Below are 13,615 nucleotides of genomic sequence, written 5' to 3'. Positions count from 1 at the left end.
GAGTTAAGAGAAGTCATTGAGAAGTGGAACCACTCACAGATCAGTGATGTCTTTCTTCAAAACGAATTATGTGAATTTTTAAACCCCTCCTCCCCGTTAGTTCCCATCATGGAGGTACATGGGAGAGATTGATCAGGTCTGTGTGAAAGGTTTGCAGTTCCACCATGAAGGTACAGAATCTTGACGAAGTGGGTTTCCACACTGTCCTTTGCGAAGTAGAGGCTACTATCAATGGTCGTCCAATTAATAAAATATCCCCTGATCCCAGTGATTTGGAAGCACTAACACCCAATCATCTGTTGCTTCTGTAGACCTCACCATCCTTACCACCAGGAGAGTTCCAAAAGGAGGACATTTATGCTCAGTAAAGATCGATGCAGGTCCAATACACGTCAAACTTATTTTGGAAACAATGGGTCAAGGACTATTTACTACAGCTACAGGAACATCAGAAATAGTCAGGTCTAAAAAGCAATTTGCTCCCAGCAGATAGATGATGACACAGTGGACCTCGAAACTCATGGATCATGCGAAGAGTCATTCAAGTCTTTCCAGACAGTAGAGGATTTGTGCAGCAGGACCAAGACCAATTGTCTGAACAGGCCTTTAACCAAGATGTGTCCTTTACAAGACTTTGAGGAGCTACAACTCTGGAAGCTTCACTTACTTTGGTTGTTTAACTTCATAACTTTGACTTGACCTACTGACTGGACACAGAGTGGTGGTAAAGATCACTCTGTACTGGCTAAGTGCTGGTAACCTCTGGCCTAGATGACCGACATGACTTGACTGGAAGAAAAAAGGAAGAGGACATTTGTATAAATGTTATGATGTTTGTCCTTGAAAAATTAATGTCTCCTATTTTAGTAGTAGGTTGTTATTATTACAGTGAAATAATTAGGTGCTGGGATGCAGGAGCCATGTACCCATTTTTTGTTGTATACGAGCTATGTGTCTATTTTTTGTCTGCATTGTACTTTGTGGCATGTTTATTATGATAATCCATCATGTGGGTTGGGGCGTGGTAGAAGCAAATGAGAATTCCGGTAGTTACATATTCACACTTGGGGTTAATTAGTGGTTAGCCAGAAGGTGTGAGACATGGGGAATGATATCTTTTTGTTGACCGCTTAAGTACACTAGCATTGGTTAAAGGAACACTAATTTAGTTCGACTGCTAATTAGGCTTAGTTTTGCTTGGGTATATTGCTTATTAGAATGCTTAATTATGCTGATTTGAATGCTAAAATCCTTATATTGCTAATTTAGTTTGTTAGTTTTTTATTGATACAAACTCGTTCCTTTTTGCTGGCTTCGTGATGAAGTACTGAACATGCCTTTTTTGATTTGCAAATTCATTATTTGGAAGTTTGTCATACAGTGTTGATTACCCTGGCTTAGTCGCTCATCAGTTTTGGTTTCTTTCCAATAACCACTACAAAGTCATTTAGTTTGTCTTCTATTGTACAGTTTCAATCTATATAATTTTGCCAAGTTACTTCTATTTAAGAATAAGTAAACACAGATTCTATTTTTCCTTCTCAATTTTTTCCCCAAGTCACTCCCTTTTCCTTGACTACCGGTACTTTTTAATTGACAAACTACTCTCAGCTGTAAACAATATCTCCAACAGTGGGAACAATGAAGAGAAAATCTTGGGCTGAATTATGCTGGCTATTGTCAGGGGTTTTGAGGAACCACTAGGCTTCAAGCACTCACAATAAATAGGTCTCAGTTATATGTAGCATCTTCACTCTGCCAAAGCTATCATAGGATCGAAAACCCTAACCGTCTGGCTAAGGAGGAGTAATCAGTTTAGTTAGTTACACATTATTTTAATGATTTTAAACAAGTTTTTAAAAGATTTTTTTGTAGTTTTGAATCTTAAATACTCTTTATAACCAAGTGTGAGGGTCTTGGTGGAGATCAGAATATTTTAGCAGGAAGGCCTCATTCCTCCTCACCACCCAGCTCTGTCTGAACAGTAGGCCAAGGTGGAAATCTGGGCAGTGGCTGAAGTTCTTAATTCCATTTCCATAGCTAAATATCACATTTAACATTAGATTAATACAGCAAAATATTTTTGTTAAAATAGCAATTAAATTTGTGTGCAATTTTGACAAAATGTATTCACAGAAACGTGATGATCAACTGGAGACAAGTAAGCACAGGTGTCCCCCTCTTTACAAAGGTAGAGCGTTCCTATGAAACCTTTCTTAAGCCGAAATGGCGTAAAGCGAAGAACCACTAACTTATACGGGAAAAATTTTCCAAAAGGCGAAAATCCTCTTTGTAATGCAAAAACAGATGACTAGTGTAGGTCTTTTGTAGAAGCGAAGTGGCATAAAGCGAACATTTGTAAAGCGGGGGGACACCTGTAATTGTTATTCATTTTTAAGCATCTGAATATGTGGATTCCTGCACAAAGTTCAAAGTTCAAAATAAATTTATTATCAAAGTACGTATATGTCATCATTTACTACCCTGAGGCTCGTTTTCTTGTAGGCGTTCACAATAGGACAAAGAAGTACAGCAGAATCAATGAGAAACTACACACAAAGACTGACAAGCAAGCAATGAGCAAAAGAGGACAAGCTGCAAATACCAATAAATAATGAAATAAATAAGTAATGCTGAGAACATCAATATAATGGAAAACTTTGGTAAATCATTAATTTTAAAAATTTATTGCAACATTACTCAAGCATGCTCATTTAATCTGTGAGTGTTGATAGCACTAAAAGGAAATTTCATTTGAAAACATTCTCAGAGTCAGTAGATTAACTGAGAAAACTGCTGCTTTCTTACGCAGCTAGTCTAAGTAACTCAATCAGCTTGAAACTCTGATAACTTATCACTATTTAAACAAAATCACAATGAGACACCAAATAAACATCTACAAGTAATCTGCATACTATGACCCTCTTTTTTGTTTTGATCTAAGTAATTTTAAAAGATTATCAGTTTAATCTTTTTGGAGACCATTGATGGACTAAATGCAAATGTTTGTACATGCAGGCATTTTGGATGAATGATTAAATACTTGTTTTGGTTGGTCTATAACATACCCTGACTGTTGTGTTTTATGGCCATGCAGCATATTCCTTTAATCTGCTTCAAGCTCCAAACAGCCTCCTCTAAACTGGCATCCTCCAGTATGGTCCTGGTTTGGTCTCTGCCACTGCATTCCACCTGCAGATTAAGATGTAAAAAGATCAGCTTCATTTGTCACAAGTACGTCGGAACATACAGTGAAACGTGTCATTTGTGTCACTGAACAATGCAGTTCAAGGATGTGGTGGGGGCAGCCCACAAATGTCTCCGTGTGTCTGGTGCCAACACAGCACGCCCATAACTGACTAACCCTAACCTGGACGTTGTTGGAATGTGGGAGGAAACCAGGGTACCTGGAGGAAATCCATGTGATCACAGGGAGAACAGTTCAACAGTGAAGAATTGAGCCAAACATCTGGCACTGTAAAATGTACGCCACCGCTGCTCCATCAATAATGATATTATTAATGGAGTCGTAGAATCTATGATATTATTAATCTAGAAAAATTCAAGTCTTTTCAGCTTATTAACATAATTTGTACAATTGATCTGTAAATTGAAAACAAGGACAGGAGCTGTAAACAGTAGAAGAATAGACTACCTTTGTCAAGATGTCATAGTAAAATAGTTGTGTTATAATTAAGTCTTTATGTTGAGTACTTAATATTTCAGTAATATTTGAGTAAACTGGTATATACATTGGCTGATTAAGCATTCTTGTTTGTTTAAATAATTCATTACGGGCTATACGTAAAAATATGTGAAATGTCTACGTCATAATGTTACCATGTGATATGTGCATGCTTCACTTAAAGAACAAACTTAAGACTCACATCATTGGCTCCCTTGTTTTCTTTTGAGTTAGTTAAATGTTTTGAAGTTACAAAACTTAACACTGTGGAGCCTAGCTTGCGCTATTAGCACCAAGGTTGTGGTTGTCAGAATTTGAGGGGTATGCTTCTGACAACACTGGGTATTTACTAAGTAAGCATTTTGTTATAAGTTTGAGATAGTGACACAATTACAGAAGTGTGCACAGTATCTTATGGATTTCAGTTTGTTAACTTACATTAAGATGTGGTTATTCCAGCATTTAAAGATAAAGTGCATGAGCATTCAGACATTAAAATAGGAGATAACAGCAGGGAATCAATTTCCACCTCTGTACCGTGAGAAATGCAGCAATAGTTGAATTTCTTTTTGACCTCCTCCTCTGCAAGGAGGCTCCAAGCTCTGAGGGCAATAGTTGAATTTTGTTACCTCACCCACAAGTCACCTTGAGTAATGACTTTTGACAGGTCACTCGACTAGATAGTTGTAATTGAGGATCCTGCTAAACATGCATTCTGTTACATTAGTATTTTATGTCACAGATCTGTTCCTGCAGCTGTAAACCACTCTGATTAACTGATATAAATTATAACCAATTGATGCACCATCAATAACTCTCTCTGAGATGTGAAGGCGAGATATCGGCTTTTATTGACTGGAAGAAAGAACAAGCAGTGGTTGACCACCATACTACATCCTGGAGACAGAGAGGCCGGGCTCAGGCCTCAATCGCCTTTATACCGGGGTCTGTGGGAGGAGCCACAGGAGCAGTCAGCAGGGAGCGTGTCCAGACAGGTATATGTAGTTCACCACACCAATCCAGCTAATTCAATGCATTTTTATCTATGTGACTCCAAGATGGAATAAGGAAACTCAATAATTATGTCGTCTACTTTCTAACCATCCGTGCTGTACATCCTCACCGACATATGGGAAACTTGTATGGAGTTAAGACACAGATTAGCCATGACCACGCTGAATGGCAACACAGGCTTGAGAGGCCATTTTCCTGCTCCAATGTTAGAGAATGTTGTAAGACCACACAACTCTAAGCTATAGGGGCAGAATTAGGTCATTTGGCCCATTAAGTTTGCTTTGCAAGTCCATCAAGGATGTTTCATTATTCCTCTCAACCCCATTCTGCCACTTTTTCCTGTTAAACTTCTATACCTTTACTAATTAAAAAGCTATCAACCTCCATTTTAAATATACCCAATGACTTGGCCTCCACAACCGTCCATGGCAATGAATTCCACCGATTCACAACCCTCTGACTAAAGACTTTCCTCCTCATCTCTGTTCTAAAGGGATGTCCTTCTATTCTGAGGCTCTGTCCTCCCCTACGATAGGAAACATCCTTTTCACATCCACTTTATCTAGGCTTTTCAATATTTGAGAGGTTTCAATGAGATTCCCTCATTCTTCTCAACTTCAGCGAACATAGGCCCAGAGCCCTCTAACACTGACTGCATGTTAACCCTTTCATTCCCAAAATCATTCTTGTGAACCTCCTCCAGGCACCCTCCAATGACAGGACATCCTTTCTTAGATAATGCCTGTGGCACACTGGTTTTGAATGATCTTAAAACAGCTGTCTAAAAGATGCATTTAATCATCCACGTAAGCTAATGATAAACCAAACACGCTTCTCACAATCTGTCCTCTAAACTTGTAGGCAGACCAAAAAAAGTTGCACCATGTCTAATACCTTACCATCATGATCTGAAATCCTAGTTCAAGGCCACTGTTATGCGCTGGAGATTCAGGTTTAATTTTGTGAATGAATATTCCTGTTGCATTCCCGCCAATTATTTCAATCTGATCCAGAATGTCATCTCCATTGAATTCAAATAAAGAAGTCCCTCTCATTGACTTTGCTTGTGAAGGTCCAGGAAGAAAAGGCCTGCAGCGTAAATGAAATCACAAAAATCCCAAGGGTTGAATTTGGTGCTCATGGAAAATTTCCACACCTGTTACTTTAATTTCCACTTATTTTGCAGGAATAAATAAGACCTTCGAACAGAGCTGTTGTCAGTTATTTTCAGTTTCTCACAGTGAGGGTAAAGCCTCTTTTAAGAAAAAAAATACAAATCTCATGTGAAATGTTGTGATACCACATAAACTTCAAGTTTACTGTTGTTCAACCTTAGACGCGCATACAGCAAAACAAAACAAGGCACAAAAGAGGGGCCAAGGTGCAAAATACAGCACATATGGTTAAGAATGAGTCCAATAGGGTCTTGTGATCATTAAGAAAAATGTGCAAGACAAACATATGCACCATTTGTTGGACCCAGAGAGGCAGCTGAGACTATCTTACTCTATTACTTGGCAATACTTGGGATTATTTTTGAAAACTGGATAATGCAAGGGACAATAATGATTCTGCCTTCCCTTTTGATGGATATACTTCAATTGATCTCCTTTGCTTCTGATAGGAAAGTGATTGTACAAGGTTAAATCTTTTGAAAGGCTGGAAACATCACTTACTGAAGGTGCGTTCAATAAATTTCCGAAGTTGAGCTATTCAAGACAGCAATTTTTTTAAATAAATAGGAAATTAGAGAGAAGTCTATTGCTAGAAAGTTCTGTTTTTCTTTATGTATCTTGCTAGACAGATATGGAGAATCTATTTAGCTAAAGATGACAATAGTATTCATTTATCCAAGGTGATGCCAGTAACAATGCTATTCCACAGTAAATCAGCACAATGTTAGTTATTGTAGATTTTACTATATTGTCCACTTACATGGCCATACACAGAGAACAATATCATTGTGGTAGACATGGAATATGTAACTTAAGATAATCCCCAGAGATATCTATGGTACAAAACCTTCAGTGATACAACCTTTAGTGATTTCTTCATTGTAAGAATGAAAAAATGTTTCTCTGACAATGGATGTTAAAATATTTTATCCGAGTACAGTATATGGGAATTAGGGAAGGAAAATGGAAGTGGGCAGAACAGATGGGTGGGGAAGCTGGTATTATGAAATCTTTCCTTATTAAGCACTGTTATTGTTCTGCATAAAATAAACACTTGTTCCCCTCAGTGATACACAAGAAGAAATTTGAAAAATACAAGAAGAAATATATTTAAATGAATGAAAATGAATTGTTACCGGTCTTGCCCAGATGATGGATTGGCTCCAGTTGGTAATCTTTGAGTGGATGAGTCAGACAGTTTGATTGGTACTGAAATGAATTTGACAGAATTTAGATATGATTTATGTGAATGTTTAAATGCTACATTGTACTTACAGCTTCAGTCCAGTTTCTCTAATGTAAAAACAAATTGCAAACTTAACTCTGGTCTTCTCCTATCATTTTGCATTTCCCCCTCCCCCTCCTTCTTTCAAATCTCTTACTATCTTTCCTTTCAGTTAGTCCTGACAAAGGGTCTCGGCCTGAAATGTCGACAGTGCTTCTACGTATAGATGCTGCCTGGCCTGCTGCGTTCCACCAGCATTTTGTGTGTGTTGCTTGAATTTCCAGCATCTGCAGATTTCCTCGTGTTTGCAAACTTAATAAGTGTATTTATTCTCACAAACTTAACCATTCATAGTTTCCTTAGCTCTAGTTAAATTCTAACTAAATTCAGTGTGTACATTCAAACTGTGAACGCTTTCTTTGTGGCTTTTGATCAGATGACCAAATTGCATCTAGTTTTAACTTTGAAGGTGCATTCTCCAGCTCTAAGTGATGCTATCACTATTTGGCTGTAAAGCAGAAAATATCAAGCACTGCAGCTTAATGTCACACCCATGATTACACAAGTTATCTGGAACTGTGAAATATATATCAACACTTGGGCACTGCAGAGATGCGTTGTAACGTGAAAGGATGTGGCTTTGTGCTCAGGGTTCCTCACTTAATCTTTTACTTGAAAAACTGCTAAACAAGGTGTATTCAGCAGGGTTCTATGGTAAAGCTGAATGTGGGTCAGGAGTTTGCCAGAATTAATTAGCAAGATAGTGAGGTGTACTGAGTGGAGCAGCTCATTGGCACGCTGCACCGAGTACTGATCAGCAGTGCAGTTTGCTACAGATTACCAGGGACGCCAAGGATGTAATAATATGGATCGATTTACTTTAGAGCAATGACCCCACCCCCACTTTAGCACTACATATTGTGCTGTTGTCTATGCAGGCATCTCTCTCTCTCTCTCTCTCTCTCTCTCTCTCTCTCTCTCTCTCTCTCTCTCTCTCTCTCTCTCTCTCTCTCTCTCTCTCTCTCTCTCTCTCTCTCTCACTCTCTCTCTCTCTTTCTCTCTCCCCCCTCCCTCTCCCTCCCCCTCCCCTCCCCCTCCCCTCCTCTCTCTCTCTCTCTCTCTCTCTCTCTCTCTCTTTCTCTCTCTCTCTCTCTCTTTCTCTCTCCCCCCCTCCCTCTCCCTCCCCCCTCCCCCTCCCCTCCTCTCTCTCTCTCTCTCTCTCTCTCTCTCTCTCTCTCTCTCTCTCTCTCTCTCCCCAGTTAAAGCCATATTCAACTGATGTGTATTTGTGCACAGACACAACACATCGGCTACAAGTACGAACCTGAGTGTCACGAACTGCACCAACAACTACAGCGTGATTACCGGATGAAACAGCAAGAGTTAAACAGTACAGAGAAGGCCATCATGGGTGCCAACAAAGGTGTGAGTTCACTGCATCGAAACATTAAAGTCAAAATAATGTGGCGATAGTTTTACTTGGGAAAGCCGACGAAGTTGATAGCACTATTGAAGGCTGGGAGGGTATATTGAGACGGTGGAACTGTATTGTGATGCAAACAATGTAGAGGCGCAAAAGAAAGACCCTATGCTTCTTAGCTTAATGGGCTCAAGAAAATACCGTCTCTTATGCAACTTAGTAACCACTGAAAAGCCAGCAAGCAAGATGTTTGATGAAATTGTTACAATTTACAGAATCACTTGAGCCCTAAACCGCTGGTAATAGCTGAGAGACTTAGACTTTACGAAAGGAACATGTCAAAGGATGAAAGCATTTCTGAAGACGTTGCAACACCCTACAAACTTTTCCAGTACTGTGACTTTCTGATGCATTAAGGGGCATGCTTGTATGTGGCATGCATAGTCAAAGCACTCAAAAGAGGCTACTGTCTGAAAGAGACCTATCCTTAGAACAGGCATTGACCATTGCAATATCGTTAGACACTGCAGCAAAGGATGCAGCAGAACCATAGAACAGAAAGTTAGAATGTGAAATGCACAAAATGTCCCTGAACGGTGCAAAAAGCCAAAAACGTTATCAATGTGGCAAATCCTCCTGTGGCGCAAGTGACTGTTGGTTCAAAGAAAAAAAGACTACAGGAAGTGTCACGGACAAGGTCACATGGAGAGTGTGTGCAAGGCAGACAAAAAGCACAACAGAATGAAACATCTCAAATACAAAACTAAGCAAATGCATAAAGCTACCGAATGTAAAACAGAATCAGACATCGAAGAGTGAACTGTCATGCCTCCTCTACTTTTCTTCCTACTAGCATCATTAATATAAACAACATTGTACTGTGTATTGGTAATCACACAAAATGCTGGGGCAGCTCACAGGTAAGGGAGCATCTATTGAGGAAAATGAACAGTCAATACTTCATGCCAAGATCCTTCAAATGGACTGATGATAATGATGAGGAGGATCTCTTATAGCACTGTACTATGTCTATTTAAACTTTAAGGGCTCTTTCTCAAAACAACTCAGGAACTTGTTCTTCTTTCTTGGAAGAGGAGAAGATGTGACAAAAGGAAATGGGAGGAAGCTGAACACCTTTTCCATGTGGTGGTGGGGGTGTTAGTTCTGGCCATTTTAGGAAGATGGAAGTTGGAGATGGAGAGGAGAGACAAGGCTGTGCTAGTGATCACACTGGTTGTGGTGCACACTGGATTTAACGTGCCAGATTTTTTGATGAGTAATCCAAGTTTACCAGTTACCTCTTCACGCATCACATTGCTTCCATTGTGGTCCTGGGTGCAGGCATTTGGCAGGGAGCTGGCTCCTAACTGTTTGCCGAGCACAACCAGCTGGCTATGACCCCGAATGGTTTGACCGTCACCACACTGGTTGTCAAATAGTTAGTAGCATTACAGGATGCTCTGAAAGGAGTGCAAAACCGAGCAACAGTTAAGCTTGTTTCCATAATTAGAAAAGAGGCCACGGATCAAGAACATGACTGAATAAAAACATGAAAGATCTTCAGCGTTCATTTATGAATAATCTTAGAAAAATGCTATAAAATCGGATTAAGTCAGGATCAAATTTCTGAATTACAACCTTCTCAACTTTCTTCACCATTTCCTCCAAGTATCCAGAGCCTCAGATTGTCCTGGACTCACAAGTGGAAAAGTTGCTCAAATTATCTCAAAAACACACAGAGCATGTTCAAAATACCCTGCTAGTCAGGAAGCAGTGATGGAGAAGTAACACTTCAGGTGGATGACCAGTTATTAGAACTCCATTTACTTGGCATAGCTTCCATGAACTGGTCTTGACAACCAGAAGGAATAGAAATCTCAAAGGCAGCAATAAACTCAATAAACTCAAACTCAGATTCCTCGGACACATCATGCGGAAAGATGAACCAGAAAATCTCATACTCTCTGGAAAGATCGAGGGGAGCAAACCGAGAGGAAGACCTTGGCTTATGTACATCAAAAGCCAAGCCAGGTGGCTACACATCGAGGAAATGGAAGTCAACCAAAGAAAGAGGGATAGATCTGTATGGAAAACCATGGTCACCAATGTTCATATCCGATATGATACCTAGACAGACAGGCCTCAAATGAGAGGTTATGTACAATTGTTCCTTCACCAAAAAATAGTTGTTGCTGAGAAATTCCAACTGCTAAAATTCTCTCATTCTTGGCCGATAAGAATTTGAAACCATTATTGTATATCATGCTTTCCTCTGAGTTACAATAAACTCAGTTGCAGATGCACAAAACTGCTACTTTCACCCACTGATATTTCCTTCTTTATTCCACAACTATATCTTCCATGAATCTTTAAAAGCCAAAAAGACTCAAGATCTGATGAAGTGTAGAAATTATGCCAGAGGATGGAGCTTTCCTGGAAATTAGCTCATTTTATGTTAATGTAAGTCAGGACTTAGGAGAATGTTGGTTGATCGATTTCAGCTGGAATAAGCTACGCAATGCAGGCATCCAGGAAAGAAAAAGATAAGAAGAAATATTTTTAAAGTTATGTCCAATTCCCACTGGTATCGCGCCTACAATAAGCATGACAAGATGTTAAAAATACTTAGCGAACAAATGAAATAAGAATATGGGAGAAGAACCGGACTGTGTCCACAAATGAATGTTGTTGCTCTCATTTTCCAATCAACATTCTGCCTATATTGTAGAAAGACATTCCGGTGTTTGGCAATGTAAGTCACTGAGCACAGGCACCTCTTGAAATTACACATTCAAGGCTGCTGTTTGGCCAGGAAGGTTTTGGTGATAATTGTCAAGTTGTCAGTGATCAAGCCAGGCAATACAAAACCTTCCAGATTATGAAAAGTAAGCAAGTCAATTTGGTCGCATCCCTTCCTTAAAACCTGCTCTAAAGGACTTTAACAACTCTGTGACAAGGTGCTAATATTACACGTAGATCTCGGGTCTGATTTTTAACTAAGGTGCTAAATTCTACCTTGTGGACATAATGAGTTATCCTTCATAGTGTGTTACCTGTTTTCTGTCTGTCTGTGTTATATTTTGTGTTGCTCATTTTATTTTGGGTTACGGTAATTCGTCAACGTGGATTGGGGTGTGGTAGAATCAAATAATTATGTATTCACCTTTGGTGCTGTTGCTTTAGTTCAGCTTAATTAGAGATAGGCTGAGCAGTGCTTGAATATTTTTTGTTGATCACTTATTTTGTTATTTCGCTTCTTTTGCTAACTCCACTTCTTTTGCTTCTTGTGCTAATTCTGACATTACTCATTTTGATCACTCATCATTGCTGGTTTTGTAATAAAATGATCGAATGTACTTCTATCAACTTGGAACTCAGTTATTTGGAAGTGCGTCAGACAATGTCGAGCCTCTCACCCAGTCTCTCTGCAGCTTTTGTTTGCTTTCAAGTAACCTCTACATTTTTGGTCAACAAAGATAGTTCTACCAAACAAACACCAGCAAAGGATTGCTTGGGACCTTTTGCTGAAATTGGAACCACAACTTGAGGTAGGATTATCTGCAACCTTTTGTTGATTCGTGGTGTGTATTTGTGGTTTGAACACAGTTTTGAATGGTCAGCACTGTCTGTCCATTGGTGAATGTTGCTCAGTCATGTGGTGTTTGCCTGTGGTGTCTCTTTGTTTTATTGAGGTACTGAAATGTTATCCCAGTTTTCAACATTTGAATTGAATGTTGATAATTTGTTTTCTGTTCAGCACCATGGATACCTGACAGTTTGCTTGCCTATGTTTGTGAATGGAATATCGCTGGTGCATTTTGCATATGTGCTATGGGCAAACAAAGGGTTCATTACCAGTTGCACAACAAGGAGAAAGTAACATGAGTTAATCAAAGCATGGAACTGATGTCAGCAATCCGGAAGTCGGTGCTGGCAAAAGAGAAATTAAGCTTACTGCCACAGCTTTGGTGAGTAAAATCGAAAGTCTTCAAAAGTAATATAAATCAAATGTGAACAAAATTAAAGGCTTAATACCATCAATTAAGGATATTCTGAAAAATTAGGAAAATGCCTTTCAAGGGCAATATCATTTTGAGAGTTTGACTAATCTCTGTGAAGCCCTTGCTAAGCAATATCAAATACTGATCTCTTTGCTTCCACAAGGATGAACAGGAAAACAAAATAAATGTTTTTCGAGCCTTGATAGCTATGGTAATGCATTCAAAGAGGATGTGAAACAATGGTTGACCCAAATAAGTTCCAGTGAAGATCATGTTGCTGCAATAAGTGAAAATGTGTCTCACCTCCCAATAGACGATGTTTCTCAAATTCCAAGACAGGTTTTGACTATGCATATAGCAAATGACCCACTAGATGATGTGAAACCTTTCGAAGGTGTGTCAAGTGTCAGTACTTGAAGCTCTGTTGCAGGAAGAAAATCTTCTGTACTAACTACCTGCTCTGCATGCATTGAAACAGAGGCTGATTTAGCTGCATTAATGGCACAGCGACGATTATTGAAGGACAAACATGTGCTGGAAGAGCAAGAGGAATGATTAGCTATGGAGCTATGGAGATGGGAGGAGCAGTTACGGAAAAGGAAGGAGCAACTTAAGTTGGAGGAAGATATTGCCGCAGATATATGGTCAAAGTTAATGAGCTTTAAGTGTGGTAAGTGCTCAAAGTGATCCAGCAGCACAGTTCAATGGCATGAATTCCTATATTGAAAAGGCATAAAGAAAACAAAACCACTTAATATCAGAGTGGATTCATTTGTTCCTTGTGTCTGTGAAACATGAACAAGACCCCCAAGAGGTAATTCAGGGTATTTACTCTCAGTCTGCACTAACAGGGACTCTGAACCCATGTCATAACCAAAAGCTCAAAGGCTCAAGGGGGTATTCACTTACAGCATGGAAATATCCTTGTTTCAGAGGATACAGGTCAAAACAGTGTTGTGGATATTTTTAGGAAACAAAATGAAATAACAACCTTATTGGCACAACAAATACTCGTTTCATGTTTGCCTAAAAAAGTGAATTAAACCCTTGATGGCGACCCATTGCAGTTTCGTGCATTCATGAAGGCTTTTGTAA

At 39.3% G+C, this 13,615-nt stretch overlaps 1 protein-coding gene across 4 annotated transcripts in view; it reads right to left on the bottom strand.

Moving 5' to 3' along the window:
* Nucleotides 1-13,615, bottom strand: part of card14 (caspase recruitment domain family, member 14) — a 77,843-nt gene that overhangs the window by 22,595 nt on the left and 41,633 nt on the right. For all 4 annotated transcript variants that reach the window (XM_073026160.1, XM_073026163.1, XM_073026161.1 and 1 more), the window contains exons 12-14: nt 7,011-7,083; nt 5,599-5,788; nt 3,069-3,192 (exon numbers count right to left, since the gene is read on the bottom strand). In XM_073026160.1, the coding sequence (XP_072882261.1) occupies nt 3,069-3,192; nt 5,599-5,788; nt 7,011-7,083 (387 nt within the window). The remainder of the gene's footprint in view (nt 1-3,068; nt 3,193-5,598; nt 5,789-7,010; nt 7,084-13,615) is intronic.

The sequence above is a fragment of the Hemitrygon akajei genome, chromosome 22 (genome assembly GCF_048418815.1).
Source record: "Hemitrygon akajei chromosome 22, sHemAka1.3, whole genome shotgun sequence".
Lineage (NCBI taxonomy): Eukaryota > Metazoa > Chordata > Chondrichthyes > Myliobatiformes > Dasyatidae > Hemitrygon > Hemitrygon akajei.
The sequence above is the reverse complement of the archived record's forward strand: the minus strand, read 5'-3'. Positions and strand labels throughout refer to the sequence as shown.